Source organism: Cryptotermes secundus, unplaced genomic scaffold, assembly GCF_002891405.2.
Source record: "Cryptotermes secundus unplaced genomic scaffold, Csec_1.0 scaffold766, whole genome shotgun sequence".
NCBI classification, from domain to species: Eukaryota; Metazoa; Arthropoda; class Insecta; order Blattodea; family Kalotermitidae; genus Cryptotermes; species Cryptotermes secundus.
The window spans coordinates 636,756-651,874 of NW_019727791.1; the positions used below are offsets into that span (position 1 = coordinate 636,756).

At 36.0% G+C, this 15,119-nt stretch overlaps 1 protein-coding gene across 1 annotated transcript in view; it reads right to left on the bottom strand.

The window, feature by feature from the left end:
* Window positions 1-11,712: 11,712 nt before the first annotated feature.
* The window catches only part of LOC111865020, a 44,284-nt gene continuing 40,877 nt past the window's right edge, over window positions 11,713-15,119 (bottom strand). Inside the window, exon 10 of the mRNA XM_023852717.2 lies at window positions 11,713-13,064. Coding sequence (XP_023708485.2) covers window positions 13,009-13,064 — 56 coding nt within the window. The 3' untranslated portion in view covers window positions 11,713-13,008. The remainder of the gene's footprint in view (window positions 13,065-15,119) is intronic.

Consider the following 15,119-nt stretch of genomic DNA (forward strand, 5'->3'; position numbering starts at 1 on the left):
CATTATGTACTGCACAGTTGTCAAAGTAAATATGCAAATCCAGAGCTTTCATATCTGTCAACAGTACATCATACAGTTTACCTTTCTCCATAAAACACAATAAAAAATCTGCTTCAAACATAACATATTTCAAATAGAGAATTACAGTCAAGGTGCAGACATCCTGGTGGCTTTCACACATAAAATTCAACAATGTCTTTTATTTTTTGTCAGAAAGCAAAACAAACATCATCTTTCCCATCGATATTTGACACATCACAGTAACATCTCCTTTCTTTCTAGAAACAAACAAATCCTAGCCATATTTCAGAATGATTCCATGAATTTAATTTTATGAAAAAAAAAAGTGCTCTGTTGAAATTCTGCTTATTATTTAATCTACGGTTCAAAGAAAAATACTGATTTCATTATTACAGAATTCGGTTTGGGAGTACGTTACAAAGATGGGTTATCAAATAATCATACCACTATCAATTTTGGAATTTCATCTTCATGCTTTCTTAACTTGGTGTTCAGATATAGGCTGAGTTCACCTAATTTTGTAAGAAAACAATACAAATATACTGGATTCAAACAAAATTTACTTGTTTTGGAATAAAAATTAAAATAAGTTATTTTAGACTTTTAAACAGGCCTACACAACAGTATTCCATGGAGTATTATGAAGAAAACATTTGATAAAGTAACTGTATTATCAAACAGACAATTTGAAGACATTTAGACAGGAAACTGACTTACTGAACAGAACACTGCTTATTGTCTGTTGGTGATTATACTGCCTCAGATTATAATGAATAAAAAAGATAAAACCAAATCAAATGGACTCAATATGTTCTGAGATGTTATGCTGTGTTTACTGATGTTTTGGAAGAATGCAGTGTTCCAGTCTTCAGGAATGAAGAATAAGCCAAACAAGGAAGAAGAAACAAAGTGGGTTGAAGAGTTGCTATTTGTTTGGCTTACGCTTTGATCTTGAAGATGGAGGAAATATGTTCCTCTAAAAGATAAATACACTTCAACTGGACTATATGGCATAACATCCCAGAAGCTAGTATTCTTCACAAGCACCACTATGCGAACCTCAAATCTCACAGATTCAAGACAGTTTATAAAAAAAGTAATGACATTTTCTGTTCTATGGTAATATATAACGAATATTTTCAAAGGTGACTTCTCAACTTAAATGAGACATACTTTGGGCCTGTAAGACCAAATCAATTATATATTTTTACTGGGAAATGATACTGTATCTAAATGTCCTTTCATGCCAATTCTTAAGTAACAGTTTTTGTCCACTAAGCAAATGACAAAATTTAGAAGCTACAGCAGTCAGACAAATAAATCTGGATTTGAGCCAAACTTTCTTTAATGTATCCATGGAAGTGTTAGCATGGAAAATTATGTATGTGTAATGTTGTTTCTCAAAAATCATACAAAAGAAAGTTAAATACATACTAAAAAAAAAAAAAACAACAACACAATATCCTCTCTGGTTCTCATCTGATATGAATCTGAAGCTAATAATGCCACATGATATTTCTATGTGATGAACCAACTCATCCACAAAGAAAATCTTTAGCAAGAAAATTAAAATGCTTATCCTGTATGAACATCATCCTAAAAATGACGGTTTTTAAATAAAATTAATTACTGTCATTCCATATTGCATTCTGCACCTGTTTCTTAATCCTTTATTCTTGAAATTGTTATTTCTAGCTTGAATTAATGTTGGTAGGAGGGGGGGGGGTGAATGGTAGGATACTGATGAAATATAAAGATCTGGAAGGAAGTGATCATGGCCTAACTGGTATTTGCATGGACAAAGGAAAACTATAAAAAAAAAACCTCAGGCAGGATAGTGAATGTTCCAGCCAAAATTATGGAGAATTTCCCAGCCAAGATTCAAACTAAGCACATTCAAAACATGATTTAATAATATCCAGTATGATCAGAACATTTATTTCTTGCTCAGATTATAAAGCATTTATGATAGGATAATTAGTGAATTTGGAAGAATTTGGAAGGGAGCAGTCATGGCCCAATCTCAGATACTATGCTGACATCTGCCTGTAGGGCTGAGGAAAGCCATGAAAAAACTCAGCCAGAATAGTCAGTCTATGGGCCAAGATTTTAATCTGGAATCTTCCAGATAGAGGTCCTTATCACTCACCCATAACTTCAATGTTTAAAGCCTAAATGTAACTACAGCCAGCAAAACACACTGTGCACATTCAGCAGCAATATAAACGAATGTGGCAAACATAATGCCACTACAGTTCCAAAATACCAAGCTTTACTTGATACTTTTACCTATAAATCGTTGTTTTCAGTTATAAATAATGTAACATCTGCCTCATTTGACTCTAGCATTACTGAATCAAGCAATCAATCTATTTGTTCCATGAATCCATATTTTGTGACACAACCTCCAGATACAGAACAAATCAATACATACAACACATACAATATACTCTCAACCTCACTCAAAGGCAACAAATTCTGTGTTACAGTACTACCCTACAACTAGTTCTAGGCACACATTCACAAGAAACTATTAATTCAAAGTTGATGCCATAAGTTATTTTTCATTCATGCTCTAGTTGGAAAAAGCATGCATAAGAAAACCAAGAATCAACCACTCATCCTCTGCAGATCAGTTCCCACACAATAAACACAGAAACAGTGGCAGAAGAGAGCACTAGAATGTTCTGTTAGGAACATAGAATAAATTTCTGAACTGACTTTTTGTTTTCTTTAACATTCAGTATTTCCTGTTGCTAACAGCATACTTATAAGGGGCCAGGGTAGCACAGCTGGTATAATGACTGGCTACAGGCTGGACAACTGAGAGGTCAGAGTTCGAGTCCCGGTAGGGTCAAGAATTTTCCTTTCTCCAAATCATCCAGACCAGCTCTGGGGTCCATCCAACCTCCTATCCAATCGGTACCAGGGGCTCTTTCCCTGGGGCTAAAGGAGCAGGGGTGTGAAGCTGACTACTCACCTCCAGAGAGTGCCGAGGTCAAGAAAATATGGATCTATACATCCACTCCTCTATGTGCCTTCATGGCGTAGTGCTCAATTCGTTGGGTACAGGAACAACTTTAGCTTAACAGCATATGTATATAACACAATTAGTTCCTTGTCTGTTAACCTGATATGAAACAGTAATACCTGACCAGTATACACTGCATGTATCTGACATGCGGTGGCAGATGATTGAGTTTTAGCGTCAGATGCTTTTAACTGTTACTCAAAATGATAAATAGCATGTCATGTATGTTTTGTTACGCTGGCAGAGTTTTCCGCGTAGAAATTCAGCGACAACTGCCTACATTGTTCATTATTCTTAACACAATCCAGGATGTCTGTCTACGTAGTTTCTACATTTCTTTCTTTGAAGACTGAAAGTCATTCATGAGCTCTTTGGATCAAAAAATGACTAACACAGTTAATCTTGTACAGAACTACAAGGTATAATTTGGACGCTATCCATCGTCTGGTATGTATAAGACAAAAAACCACAACATTTCGGAGACTGGATCTGTCTCCATCCTCAGGTGGATGGAGCAAGACAGATCTACTCAGTTGGGCCCGTTAGAAAGAGCTAGTCTCAATCACTGGACAAAATATACCTTATAGTTCTGTACAGCATACACCATCACCAGAATCCTTTAAAGACAATTAATCTTGCCTATTAAAGGAACAAGTGCAAGAATCCATTTTGTAAAAAGAGTCCACATTTATTATGAAAAGAAGTGATTTTTCAGCTAAAAATACCAAGTCATATATTTTCCAAAAACAGTGGAAGTTCTCAAGAAAATGGACTGGAAAGTGTTTCAGCACACCAGTGGATGCTGATTGTGTAGTGAAATAGAGCTGCCAATACTCCTACAATGCATGTATAAGGTACATCACAAAACAAAGACCTGAAATTTATAGTACATTACTTGGGGTAAGCTGACATTAGAATACCTTACCAAGAAAATAATGAAGTTTCTATGCAAAACAAACACTTCCATAACTTGATAAGAACTACAGACTTAGTAAAACTACCATTCAGTCTCCACTATGACCTGATACCACTACTGGCTAGAGTCTGACTCTTGCAGTGATGAAATGACAAACTGTATATCAGAAACCAAAGCTTCAAGGAGTAGCCTCCAATGTGGATGAGCAAAAGAAGTGGCAAAGAAGTTCAAACCATAATCTTTTAAACTGGTGGTGACAATAGGTAAAGAAGAGTATAGCATTTCCGAACCATAAATCTTTATGAACGAAGTGAAGCTATCAGAGCCTTTATTGAAACTGGGAAAGAACAAATTACTCAACCCTCTGGTTTACTCACAATAAAGCTGGTACAGTGATGGTGATCTAGAAAACCAGATTTTTCTTACTTGTACAAATTAGATTTAATAAGGAACATATCAGATTCAGAAGACCTGTGTTATCAAGCTCTTCTACCTTTGGAATTTCACTTCATCATGTTCATAACATGAAAGCATCTTTAGTGAAAAACCTGTGATGACCAATGTGGTAAGCTTTCAAATAAATTGCATTCCCTTTTGGGCAACCACACCTTCATAGGTTCTAAGAAATAGCAAAAGATATATTGCAGTTTACATTATTTGAACAGACTGCATTTAACATAAGAACTGAATACAGTGGATCCCTTTTAAGATCCTACAAAGGTTGGCTAGGCTTCTGAATATTAATAAAATTATATCTCTTGCAGAAAAATAACCCAAATAAACATTATAATTTTACACTTAATAAATGGCAAAAAACATACTAATACACAGACTGTTCTTTCTTGAAGAACATAACTAGCTTTGCTTGTTTCACTTGTCTTTCAAACAAATATGAAGTAAAATTTTCCAATTTCCAGATGAATGCACTAAGGAAGTGGTGGTGCACATTAGCCAGTAGTCAGTATTCTCTGATTTTTGGAGGCCATTTTCCTTTCCAAACATGTTAGAAGCTCCATGAACGTCATGCAGGTTATCCATGCATTGCTATGCGTGCAGGTACATGGCATGGACTTCATATGCTCAAAGCACCTTGGCTTCACTGACTTCCAGTTACCAGCATTGGCATCTCTTCAAATCCATCCATATTTGCACACACAAGCACAGTAATTGTTACTCCTCTTGCCCCCATGACAGCTGTCATCTTTGAAAGCATATGTTTTTCTCTGGAAGTACCCTGAAGAACAACCCACTCATCTGCATGAAATATATCCTTTGGATCACTGAGAAGTAATGGAAACATTCCCACCTTCCAGGCACCATTACACTTTTGGATTCCCCACTCACTGTTGTGTTGCTAAGCTTTGCACGCTTTCTAAACTGATCAAGTCATTTATTCAAAGGTGTGAAATGTTTAATTTTGACGTTATTTCTTCAGCCTCCTGTCTCAACACTGGAGCTTGAATCCATATATATTGTAAAGTGGATGGATACAGAGTTGCTAGGCAACTGACCATTAAACACCTCATGATGTGATACATGCTGGCCACAGTGGAACAGCGACATCATGCAACCCACTTCTAGGCAACGGTGCAGTAAATAGACTTCCGCACAGGAGCAATGATGTCACACTGCAACAGTACTAGCTATCACATGACTGGCTTTTTATGAAGTCATTCCATGACCGCTGCTATGCAATCATCTGGTAAACATGTTCCAACAAAATTGTTGTCTTCTGTGCGTGGTCAGTGTGGAGGCTATATAACAAGAATAACGCCAGCAGTTCGGTTGAGTTTTTTCAGAGTACTTGAGAGTGTCTGAGTAACAGCAATGGGAAGTGTGTGAAGATTTTAGGCATAAGTTAAAGACTGCATTTATGTGTAATACTGGGAGTGTGTGATTCAGTGAGAATGAATGAATGAATGAATGAATGAGACTGTTACCCAGAGAGGACTAGTGTGTGTGCAACAGTGAATTGTGAGGTGTATGTAAATCAGCAATAGCGCTGTAATTTGAGTGTAATCAAAAGACTGTATAACCAAGCTGCTAACAAATCCAATTATCTGAACTAGAACCCATCATTTTATCATGCGTACCACCCAACATATGACAATATAATGCCAATTTCCTCCTAAATCACTCTAGAAGTAGTGATTCCATCTTCTCATACTTAGAAGTTTTTAACCTTTTTATGCCTGGATGAGTATTTACACATTGCTGAAGTATGCTTTCCTTAATAAGATTTAAAAGTTTGTGATGATGATACATTAGTACAAATACTATGTTTTCCTTGTTTGCCATAATGTTATTCCTCCATAATGACCTATAGTTTCTCAGAAACTGATAACACCTTCTGTTTTATGTTTCTTTTTGTAGCCATGCAAATAGCTATATACTTGTGTATATTATACAAATCTGTTTGCTTTCACAAAACTCCACATAATTCAACGCACCTGTTCACCATACCTAACCTTGTACACACAGACCACACAAACAGCTAGATGTATGGTTGTCAGAAAGTCACTACCAATTCCACCCAACTTCAACCAGTCAATGAGAGCTACCGAGTGCTGCTAAGTGGTGTCCATTGCAAACTTCAGCAAATGTATTCAGAGAAATATCCAAATAAAGTGTTTCATATTAAAAATGCCAAACAGACAACTTCTTTGACAAATTTATGTATAACTTAGACAGCCACATGCTGTTCATGAGCAGAAATTCATTATGCAGAGAATTTAGGCAGATAAAATGAAGATACCACTACCTAGTGACTAAGAAATGGAAAAGTTTCAAGCAGACGTGAAGACTCATCTTTATGATGATACATAAATGGAAGGCACATAGGTTTTACAGGAGGAATAGGCTTGTTAGGAAATGAGCACAAAATTCATATTCTGTGAGACTAATGCAATGAATTTTAGAAGAAATGTATTGCTTCCTAACATAAGCACAAGTAACATAATTACTGCCTACAGTGGTCATTTCACACCTTCAATATCCACATACTCTCTAGTGGAAACAGTATTTAGGCTTATGAGAAAAATGTGACAAGAAAAGGAGCTGACAGTGTTGCTTTGATATTGTATAATTAAATGACTGGAATTTTTTACCCTTCCGTGGATGTTCTAATATTGTGACATGGATGGCACAATGGGAAGTGGGGGTCATGTGAACTCTGCATTTCCTCGAGTGACGTCACATACGCCCACTCCTTCCACCAGTATGCAGCGCTCGGTAAACATCCCCTCCCCGTGGTGTATCTTCATGCCATGCCAAGTAGAGTCAAAGTGAGCCGAGCCAAGCCAAAGCACGCTAGTTGCTACACAGCAGTAAACAACTCTCGACAGTGTCGCTAAGCAACACCTGTAAACAAGGCGACTAGGCAACAGGGAAGCGAGGCATTATCCCATTGTCCAGCGGAGGATTTATAAGAGAACTACACTGCCTAAGGAGTCAGTTGAAATGTAGCCGCTGCCAGAGGCAGTTGGAATTGGAACAGTTGCCAAGTTCAGTTGTAGCAGAAAGAATACCGGAAAATGTGATTAGAACTGATAGTGTGAGAAGGTATTGGAAGTGTGTAATACAGTGACACTGGTATAGCGCCCGTATTGTACTGTGAATAAGTGAAGACTACTGAAGACAGAGTGAATAGATTAGTGCGTAGGGTTTGTAAATTGTGTAAACCCGTAACAGTGTTATAATTAATTGTAGCCAAGACTTGTAGGTTGTTAAATAAACCAATTAACAATCTGAACGGAGTCTCAGTGGCGAAATATGTTACAATATCTTCTGTGACTCTTGCAGGGCACAGAATATGAACTACTGTGATTTCTTCGAAACATGACTGCTGTAAGAAAAGGTTTTGGATCTGTGATAACAGTACTAAGCCAGAGTTAACTCACATATCTGGAATCAATAAGAACATGGACCTCATAAATCAGCAGTATGGATGTGAAGCTATTAATGACTGGAGGGAAGTTTTTAGAAATACCAGATGTATTCTTGCCCCTTCATAGTTGATTTTGGCTGATTCTAGTTTTTGTTGTTGTTCAAGAAATGGATAGAATTTTTGAGATCCTGATAAGAGAGAAAATATCTTGCTGCAACCACCCCATCTTGGAATTAGCATTCTGTCAGTCAAAGCCAGCAATGACTGATAACAGGAAAACCTGTAATGGCTAGTTCCTCCTCTAGAACAATGTTTCTTCACATGAAGTAACTGAAACAACAGAACTGTAACAATAAATATGAAATTACTGATGCTATGCCTCTCTGAAAGAAAGGATATGAAGACATTCATGCCTGAAATGACTGTGTCAGCCAAAAACCCTAGAAATTTTGGTTCAATACCAGAATGCAGACAATGTCCACTGATTACCAAAATCAGTATTATTTTATATTATATTATTTTATATTGAGTAATCCTGACATTTCATACACTAATGACTCGAATAATTAATTATATTTTGTTATAGTGTAATATTTGAAGATTTCCATACATTTGGTCAGGGTTACTGTCCTGAAGAAAATTTCTGTGATGATTTTTGTATAAAACTTATCTAAACCCACAAAAGCTGTCTTCAATACCATATTTCATTTGTAAACTATTAATATTATGTAACAGTGAAGGAAACAAATAATTTACCCATGAAATCCTGCAGTATTAATCTTTGATAGTTATCAGAAGAGTGATAAAAGGGGAATATGACCAGGGTCTCAAGACTGTTAATTTTCTAGTATTAACTGTAGTTCTTCTACAGTGAACTACATCAAATGTCTACATTTGTAAGTTTCCTGATTAAAACACTTTGTTCTATACCATTTACAACAAAGGAAGACTTGGCCTGTGAATGTCTGGTTACTGGGCATTTTTAAACTTCTGGAAGCTTGTTTCTGTTTGACCCTGATCTGTTTTCCCATATACTCTTCTACCAAGATACATTACTGGAAACGGTATTAAACTCAATCTTAAAACATTAACAGCACTACTGCCATACATATGTGCATATGAGACTGTATTTTCAAATTATATGAAAAAGATTTTGAACTTGCTAAACAAAGAAGTGATATGCCAAAATATTAGACCACAAGTTAATATCTTGCTCATGGTATAAATGTTATGTCCATGTAACTTTCATGTTTTTCTGTGTCATATAGGCAGGCTGATCCAGGAGTCCAATCACATGTCTAATGGGATCAGTGTTTCAGAATGAACTTTACAAGGCCTAATTTCTGAATGTCACAGAAAAAACAGAATATTCTAGCAAACAAAACTGAAATAATTAAATCCTTTTTGCACTTTCTTTCTTAGGAAGTACTGTTCCATACTCAAGTAATAAATAGGTAAAACTGAAGACAATCAGATATTACACTGCAGTAATGTCATATGAAGACAAATGACTGAATGAGAGTCGTTCACATTGCCTCAGGCAGTTGTCTGAGTCACTGAACTCTTCTAACACTAAACTCGTTTGTATTATATGCAAGCGCAGAGAATGCCCTTCACTTTTACCCGAAGTGGTGGAAGATGTGAAATGTGCATGTTCAAATGTTACATTTCGAACTAAAGCACATTGGTCATTTTGTGTAGCAGCTTTGGATTTACTTGTGGCTATATTTCTGGCTTGTTACATTCGGATTACATTATTGTTACATTTCAAAACACATAGTCTTAGCTGAAATTTATACCCTAACACTACACTTAATAAATAATCATAACTGTGTTTAAAACTATACCCTTTATTCATTCATTGAATATCACCTGCTTCAGTTCATGACTGAATGCCAGCCTCATATTTTTATACACCTGCTACTAATAGCAAAAATTCAACAATGTGTATAATATTTCAGGAACATGCTCCAGAGAACAAATTATCTCTATCACAATTTTGATTCCTCTTATGAGCTTCAAGGTGTAGGATAATTTTGAAAACTAGGTATGGGTATTTGAACCCATGCTAATTCCTGGGATTATAAATATTCTGGGGCACTAATATACTAATATGCACTTTCATATGTGTATATGGATTCATGTCCTGATTCCACTTTTAAGAGTCTTAAAAAGGCATGATAAGCTGATGTAATCCACACCCTTTATTTGGTCAACATTTCTTTCATGAGAGGTAACATTCCTCAGCTAATAACTGTAAAGTAGTTATGTTTGGTACAACAGACACTTCAAACATGCTACTACATTTCTCATGCTGGAGATTGTGACACATTTACAGAACGACAACTGGTGCAGCTTAAAACAGCAAGCACCACCACCTCCTCCCATCTCCTTTACAGTGGGCATACTTCATGCTCACACATAATAAATTATAAACATTTTACTTATTAACCAACTAATTATATGGAACCTTCTCCATAAGCTAAGAGCCATTCAAATAATAAAGAAATTACACATTTCATGAAAGGCAAAGGCTCATTACTAGATTCATAACAGCCTGTTATATATACATTAAATATGGCATATATACACTCAAAGTTTTGCCTCATTACCATGCCTGCAACTGTTGAATTACAAACACATTTTCACACATAATCTGTATATATCTGAATCTAGCTCCAATGGTTCAGTAATTACCATTCTCAAACAGAAAGCTAAATGAACTTTAGCTGCCATATTGTTATTTTACAATCTATAAGAACAAATGCCTATTACCACCCACGATTTCTAATCCCATTGCACAAGTTTCCGCATCCACAGTGTTATTATTACTGATTTTTAGAGGTTAAGAATTGTGGCATTGGGACAGCCTGCAATGGCGCAACATCTATACCAGGTTTTGAGAAAACTGGACAACTGGTTCAAAAGTTGAAATGGGAAGGATAAACAGCCAGATTCACACACACAAAGACAGCATGGTGACACCATAAGCTCACTTTCCCTTAACAAAGGAAAATAGCCTAATGAAAGTGTTCAGAACCAAAAATCAGTTTCTAAAAAACTCTATTTCTTATATCCACAAATCATTAGCCTACAAAAATTTAAATAATACTGTCATGTGTGTTACAATACTGTTACATATAGCCCACCCACCAAGGTACAATAGGCCAATCAGTGGCTGCCGTGCGCAGTGGACCCAGTTGGACTCCACTCCCCACTAAGTGAATTTAATTTTTTTTAATTAGCCCCCACACACACAGATGCACATGCACATACACACACATATGGGTGTGCATGCAAAGAGAGAATGGAAGGAATATGGAAGAAAAAGCAATGAACATATATATATATATATATATATATATACGTATTTTTTTGTAGTGTGTAAAGCTACTGCTATGCAACAATTGTGAGAAGGAACATGCCTAGCTTGATAATGGCAGGTTAACACATCAACAATACCTGGGCTATTACTAGGCAACTGCTCAATAAACAAGTTCCCGCAGCAATGGATACACATGCAACAGTTAAGATATTGTTGGATTATAAAAATTAAAATGGTGTTTTCTATGAGGTTTGTGCCAAAATGTTATAAGCATGGTTAGTCAAATTCCAGAGGAGGAGTTGTCAGCAGTTCAGTTATGTGAAGTGACATGAAGTAGCTGGTTGGTGACAGAGTTCAGCTGTCAGTTCACTCGAGTTCAGGTAGATGTGGAGTATTAACCAGTGGGCAATGATGTGACACGGAAGATGAAGAATCCCCATGGTTAAAGCTGTTGCCAAGAAACAACTAGTGGAGACTGTATTAGATTGAAATTTCAGTGAACTGTAAAGTGTAGTTCTGAGTGGTGTACACAAGTGGTCAATAAATCCAATCTCCAATCCATACCCCATCTATAGTCACACACCCTTAGAATGTGACAATATATATGATTACAGTAATTATACTATAATATTGCAGTTATTTCCAGGTTACTAGAAATCAAGATAATTTGATTTCTTTTATCTTCAAAAACATCATGCTAGAAACATTCTAAAAAGATCTCATATGCACATAGCATTAGTGTAGCAAATTTCAGATTATTATAAATCAAGATAACTTGATTTTACCATGAAAACTTATCAATTTGCAACACTCTTCCTAGCTTGTAAGAATTTCAAAATAATGGCTTTCACAATACTTATAACAGGTACACATCCTTCAAAGCAATGCGGTAAAGCTTGTTTCCTTGTTTAAACAAATAATATCATATCTAAAATAATTCTCATGATGACAGCCTACACAAGGGCGTCACATGACTGTTGCTACTGCTGCTGCTGCTGTTGCTGCTACGCTGCTGTTCATGTATTTCACATGGTTCTTCTGACTGCAAGATTGACTTTATTATGTTTAAAGACAAAAGATGGCACTGTCATACTTATGCTATTCTGTTGGGAGTAGCTGTGCTTTTCCTTGCAATGTTTCCTATATTCATAGGTTACCATATTCAGTTTCATTACAATTAAAAATACACAAGAGCACTGGCAAATCTCCATCTACAATCAAATACTGCATACTCACATATTTGCTCCATTAAAAAATGCATAAACATTCAATCTCTTTAATCATTAATAAAAAATTATTAACATGGACTTATATGTGGGTATGGTTTGCTACAGTCAATATCTTTTTCTCTGAATACAGTGGAGAGCCTATAGGTTACATGGGGCCCAGCTATTCATGCAAAATCATTAAAACAATGATAACTGGTAAGTACAACAGTACAGTGCATATTTAGACCCATGCTGCCTATTTTAAATTTTTTTAAATATACCACTGGCAACAAATGTAAATCTGTATGTATATCTGAGTGATGTTCACACATCAGGACCCAGAGCTCTTCTTCACAAATCTCTATGAGACTACAAACTCTTTCCTACTAGGAATAAGCAATCAGAGCTACAGCCAACAATTCTTGAAGACATGTAAAAAAAAAAATTTTTTTTGTACAAATTGTTTAACACTGAAAGTATAAGGTATGTTGGAAGCAGCAACTTCCAAGAGCCTGGTACTGACACCTACTTCCTGTCATTATTATAAATCTTAATTAACTGATGAAGAACAGGGATCAAGCTTCAATCCTTAAAAATTACTGCTGCTACAACTTCATACTCTCACAGTGTTAATTCAGTCAAGTTTTCTAAGTCACTGATACGCACCAATGAAACACCTGAAACAAGAGAAAAGTTACAGATATAAATCACTCCGTCCAATGTGACCTGTAAGTTTTTTACTACGTGAAAACTTAACACCCTTACATGTTTCGGTCTCTGTGGACCATCTTCAGAGGGCAAACATCACTACAAATAGGAAACCACCATCACATAAGTTGTTTAGACGTAAAGTACGTACACTTATATGCTACAATGCATAGTACACAAAATAGAACATTTCACAAACAGCAGTTTCCTGGGAATGTAAAGTTTTTAAAAAATTATATAAAATTTCTTGATGCTAATTAAAATTTTTTTTTTGTATTGTCAATAATTGTGTTTGTAATACAATTTTGTATTGTCAGAGACCGAAACATGTAAGGGGGTTAAGTTTTCCTGTAGTAAAAAACTTACAGGTCACATTGGACGGAGTGATTTATATTTGTAATTGTTAGTGTGACGGACCAGAATGAAACAAATCAAACTTAGAGAAAAGTTATTCCTACTATAAAAATGTTAATTGTATTAAAGCTGACAGAATGAAGACATATTAAAAATGAACATGAACAATTATGAATTTCATTTCCTCACTCCTATAGCTAACTTCCTCTAGGAAGCACTTATGGTGCCTACTCTCCTTCCAGTGGTATGACTGATATATACTGAGGCTAGCCAGAACTACATAGTTGCAACTAGCAATTTCTGAGCCTAACTGCAACCGGTACCAGTTCCTCCTACATTCAATTTATCAGACAACTGCAAAGTTCCAAATTCTCAATGACTATAATTGTTAACAATTTCACTTCCAGCAATTCTGCAGCTGGCTTACCTCCCAGACTTATTTTTTGCAGTACACTAGCAATTGGCAACATTTCACTGTAAAGAGATGAACAGCAAATGATCTATTTACATCCAAAAATTGCACAATGTAGGATCTAGCACCATCTAGTGAGAGGGAAAACTATTTCCCACAATATTCTCAGAAAGAAGAAACTGCAGACCTCATCAAAGCACAGCTTCAAACAGGCAAACTCTCCTACAGTATGTTAGATTTGAGGCTTTCACGGCGGTGACTATGAAGAAAGCAGTCTTCTGGGATTTGGCACCGTGTATATGTATATACACGGTGCCAAATCCCAGAAGACTGCTTTCTTCTCCTACAGTAGTTTGGACACTGCACCTTTCGACAACAAAGCTCGTTTACAGGAATAAAGGTAAGAACGCACAATAAAAAATCTTTTAATACAGAATTCTTCGGTGTGTATATATAATACCTCCATAAAAATTCCACATACCCACACAAAAAAATTCAATATTCCACTACACCAATGCCTGATCATCATGATATTGCAGAATTCACATGATTGCCATGTCGATACTGAAAGTAGAAACAGCTGTGTAAACACAAGCCATGTGGTTTTTGTCCACAAGTGAACTATACCAACCAAGCAAGCTATGTGGATATCATAACCGAAATCTGACCCCAGTACATGCTTCTATATTCTGTGCAATGATCCTTGTATTATGTATTAAGTAGTTGACTCATGAGGCTTTACACTTTAAGTTTCCTCCAACACAAGTATATATTAATAATACAAACAAAATCAGTGTTAGAAGGCAGATGAAAATACACTGAAATGTTAGCACAACAAACTTCTGGAAAAGGACAACTTACAATCATTGTAACAGAATTTCAGTATACTGACAGGTAACAAAAAATAACAGTTTTTATAAGGACCATTCGATGAAAAGAACTGAGTCATGGCACACAGCCCTTATGATATAAACCATAAAATAAAATGTGCACCAACTGATCTGTAGTTTGGTAGAGCTTCTGTGGGATCCATCAACCTCCACACAATTAACTGCACAATGGCTGGTTCCAGCAAGGTATCGCTCTTTAACCCACCATACATGAATACAGCATGCATGCCCTCTACTACCCAATTACACTGATGCCACATTTTTTCACTATTCTTACCAATTTGTATACAGATCCCAAACTTGCATATACTTTTTGCAAAAATAATGAAACTGAAACAACATATAAAGTGTGCAGTCACTTCTATGGA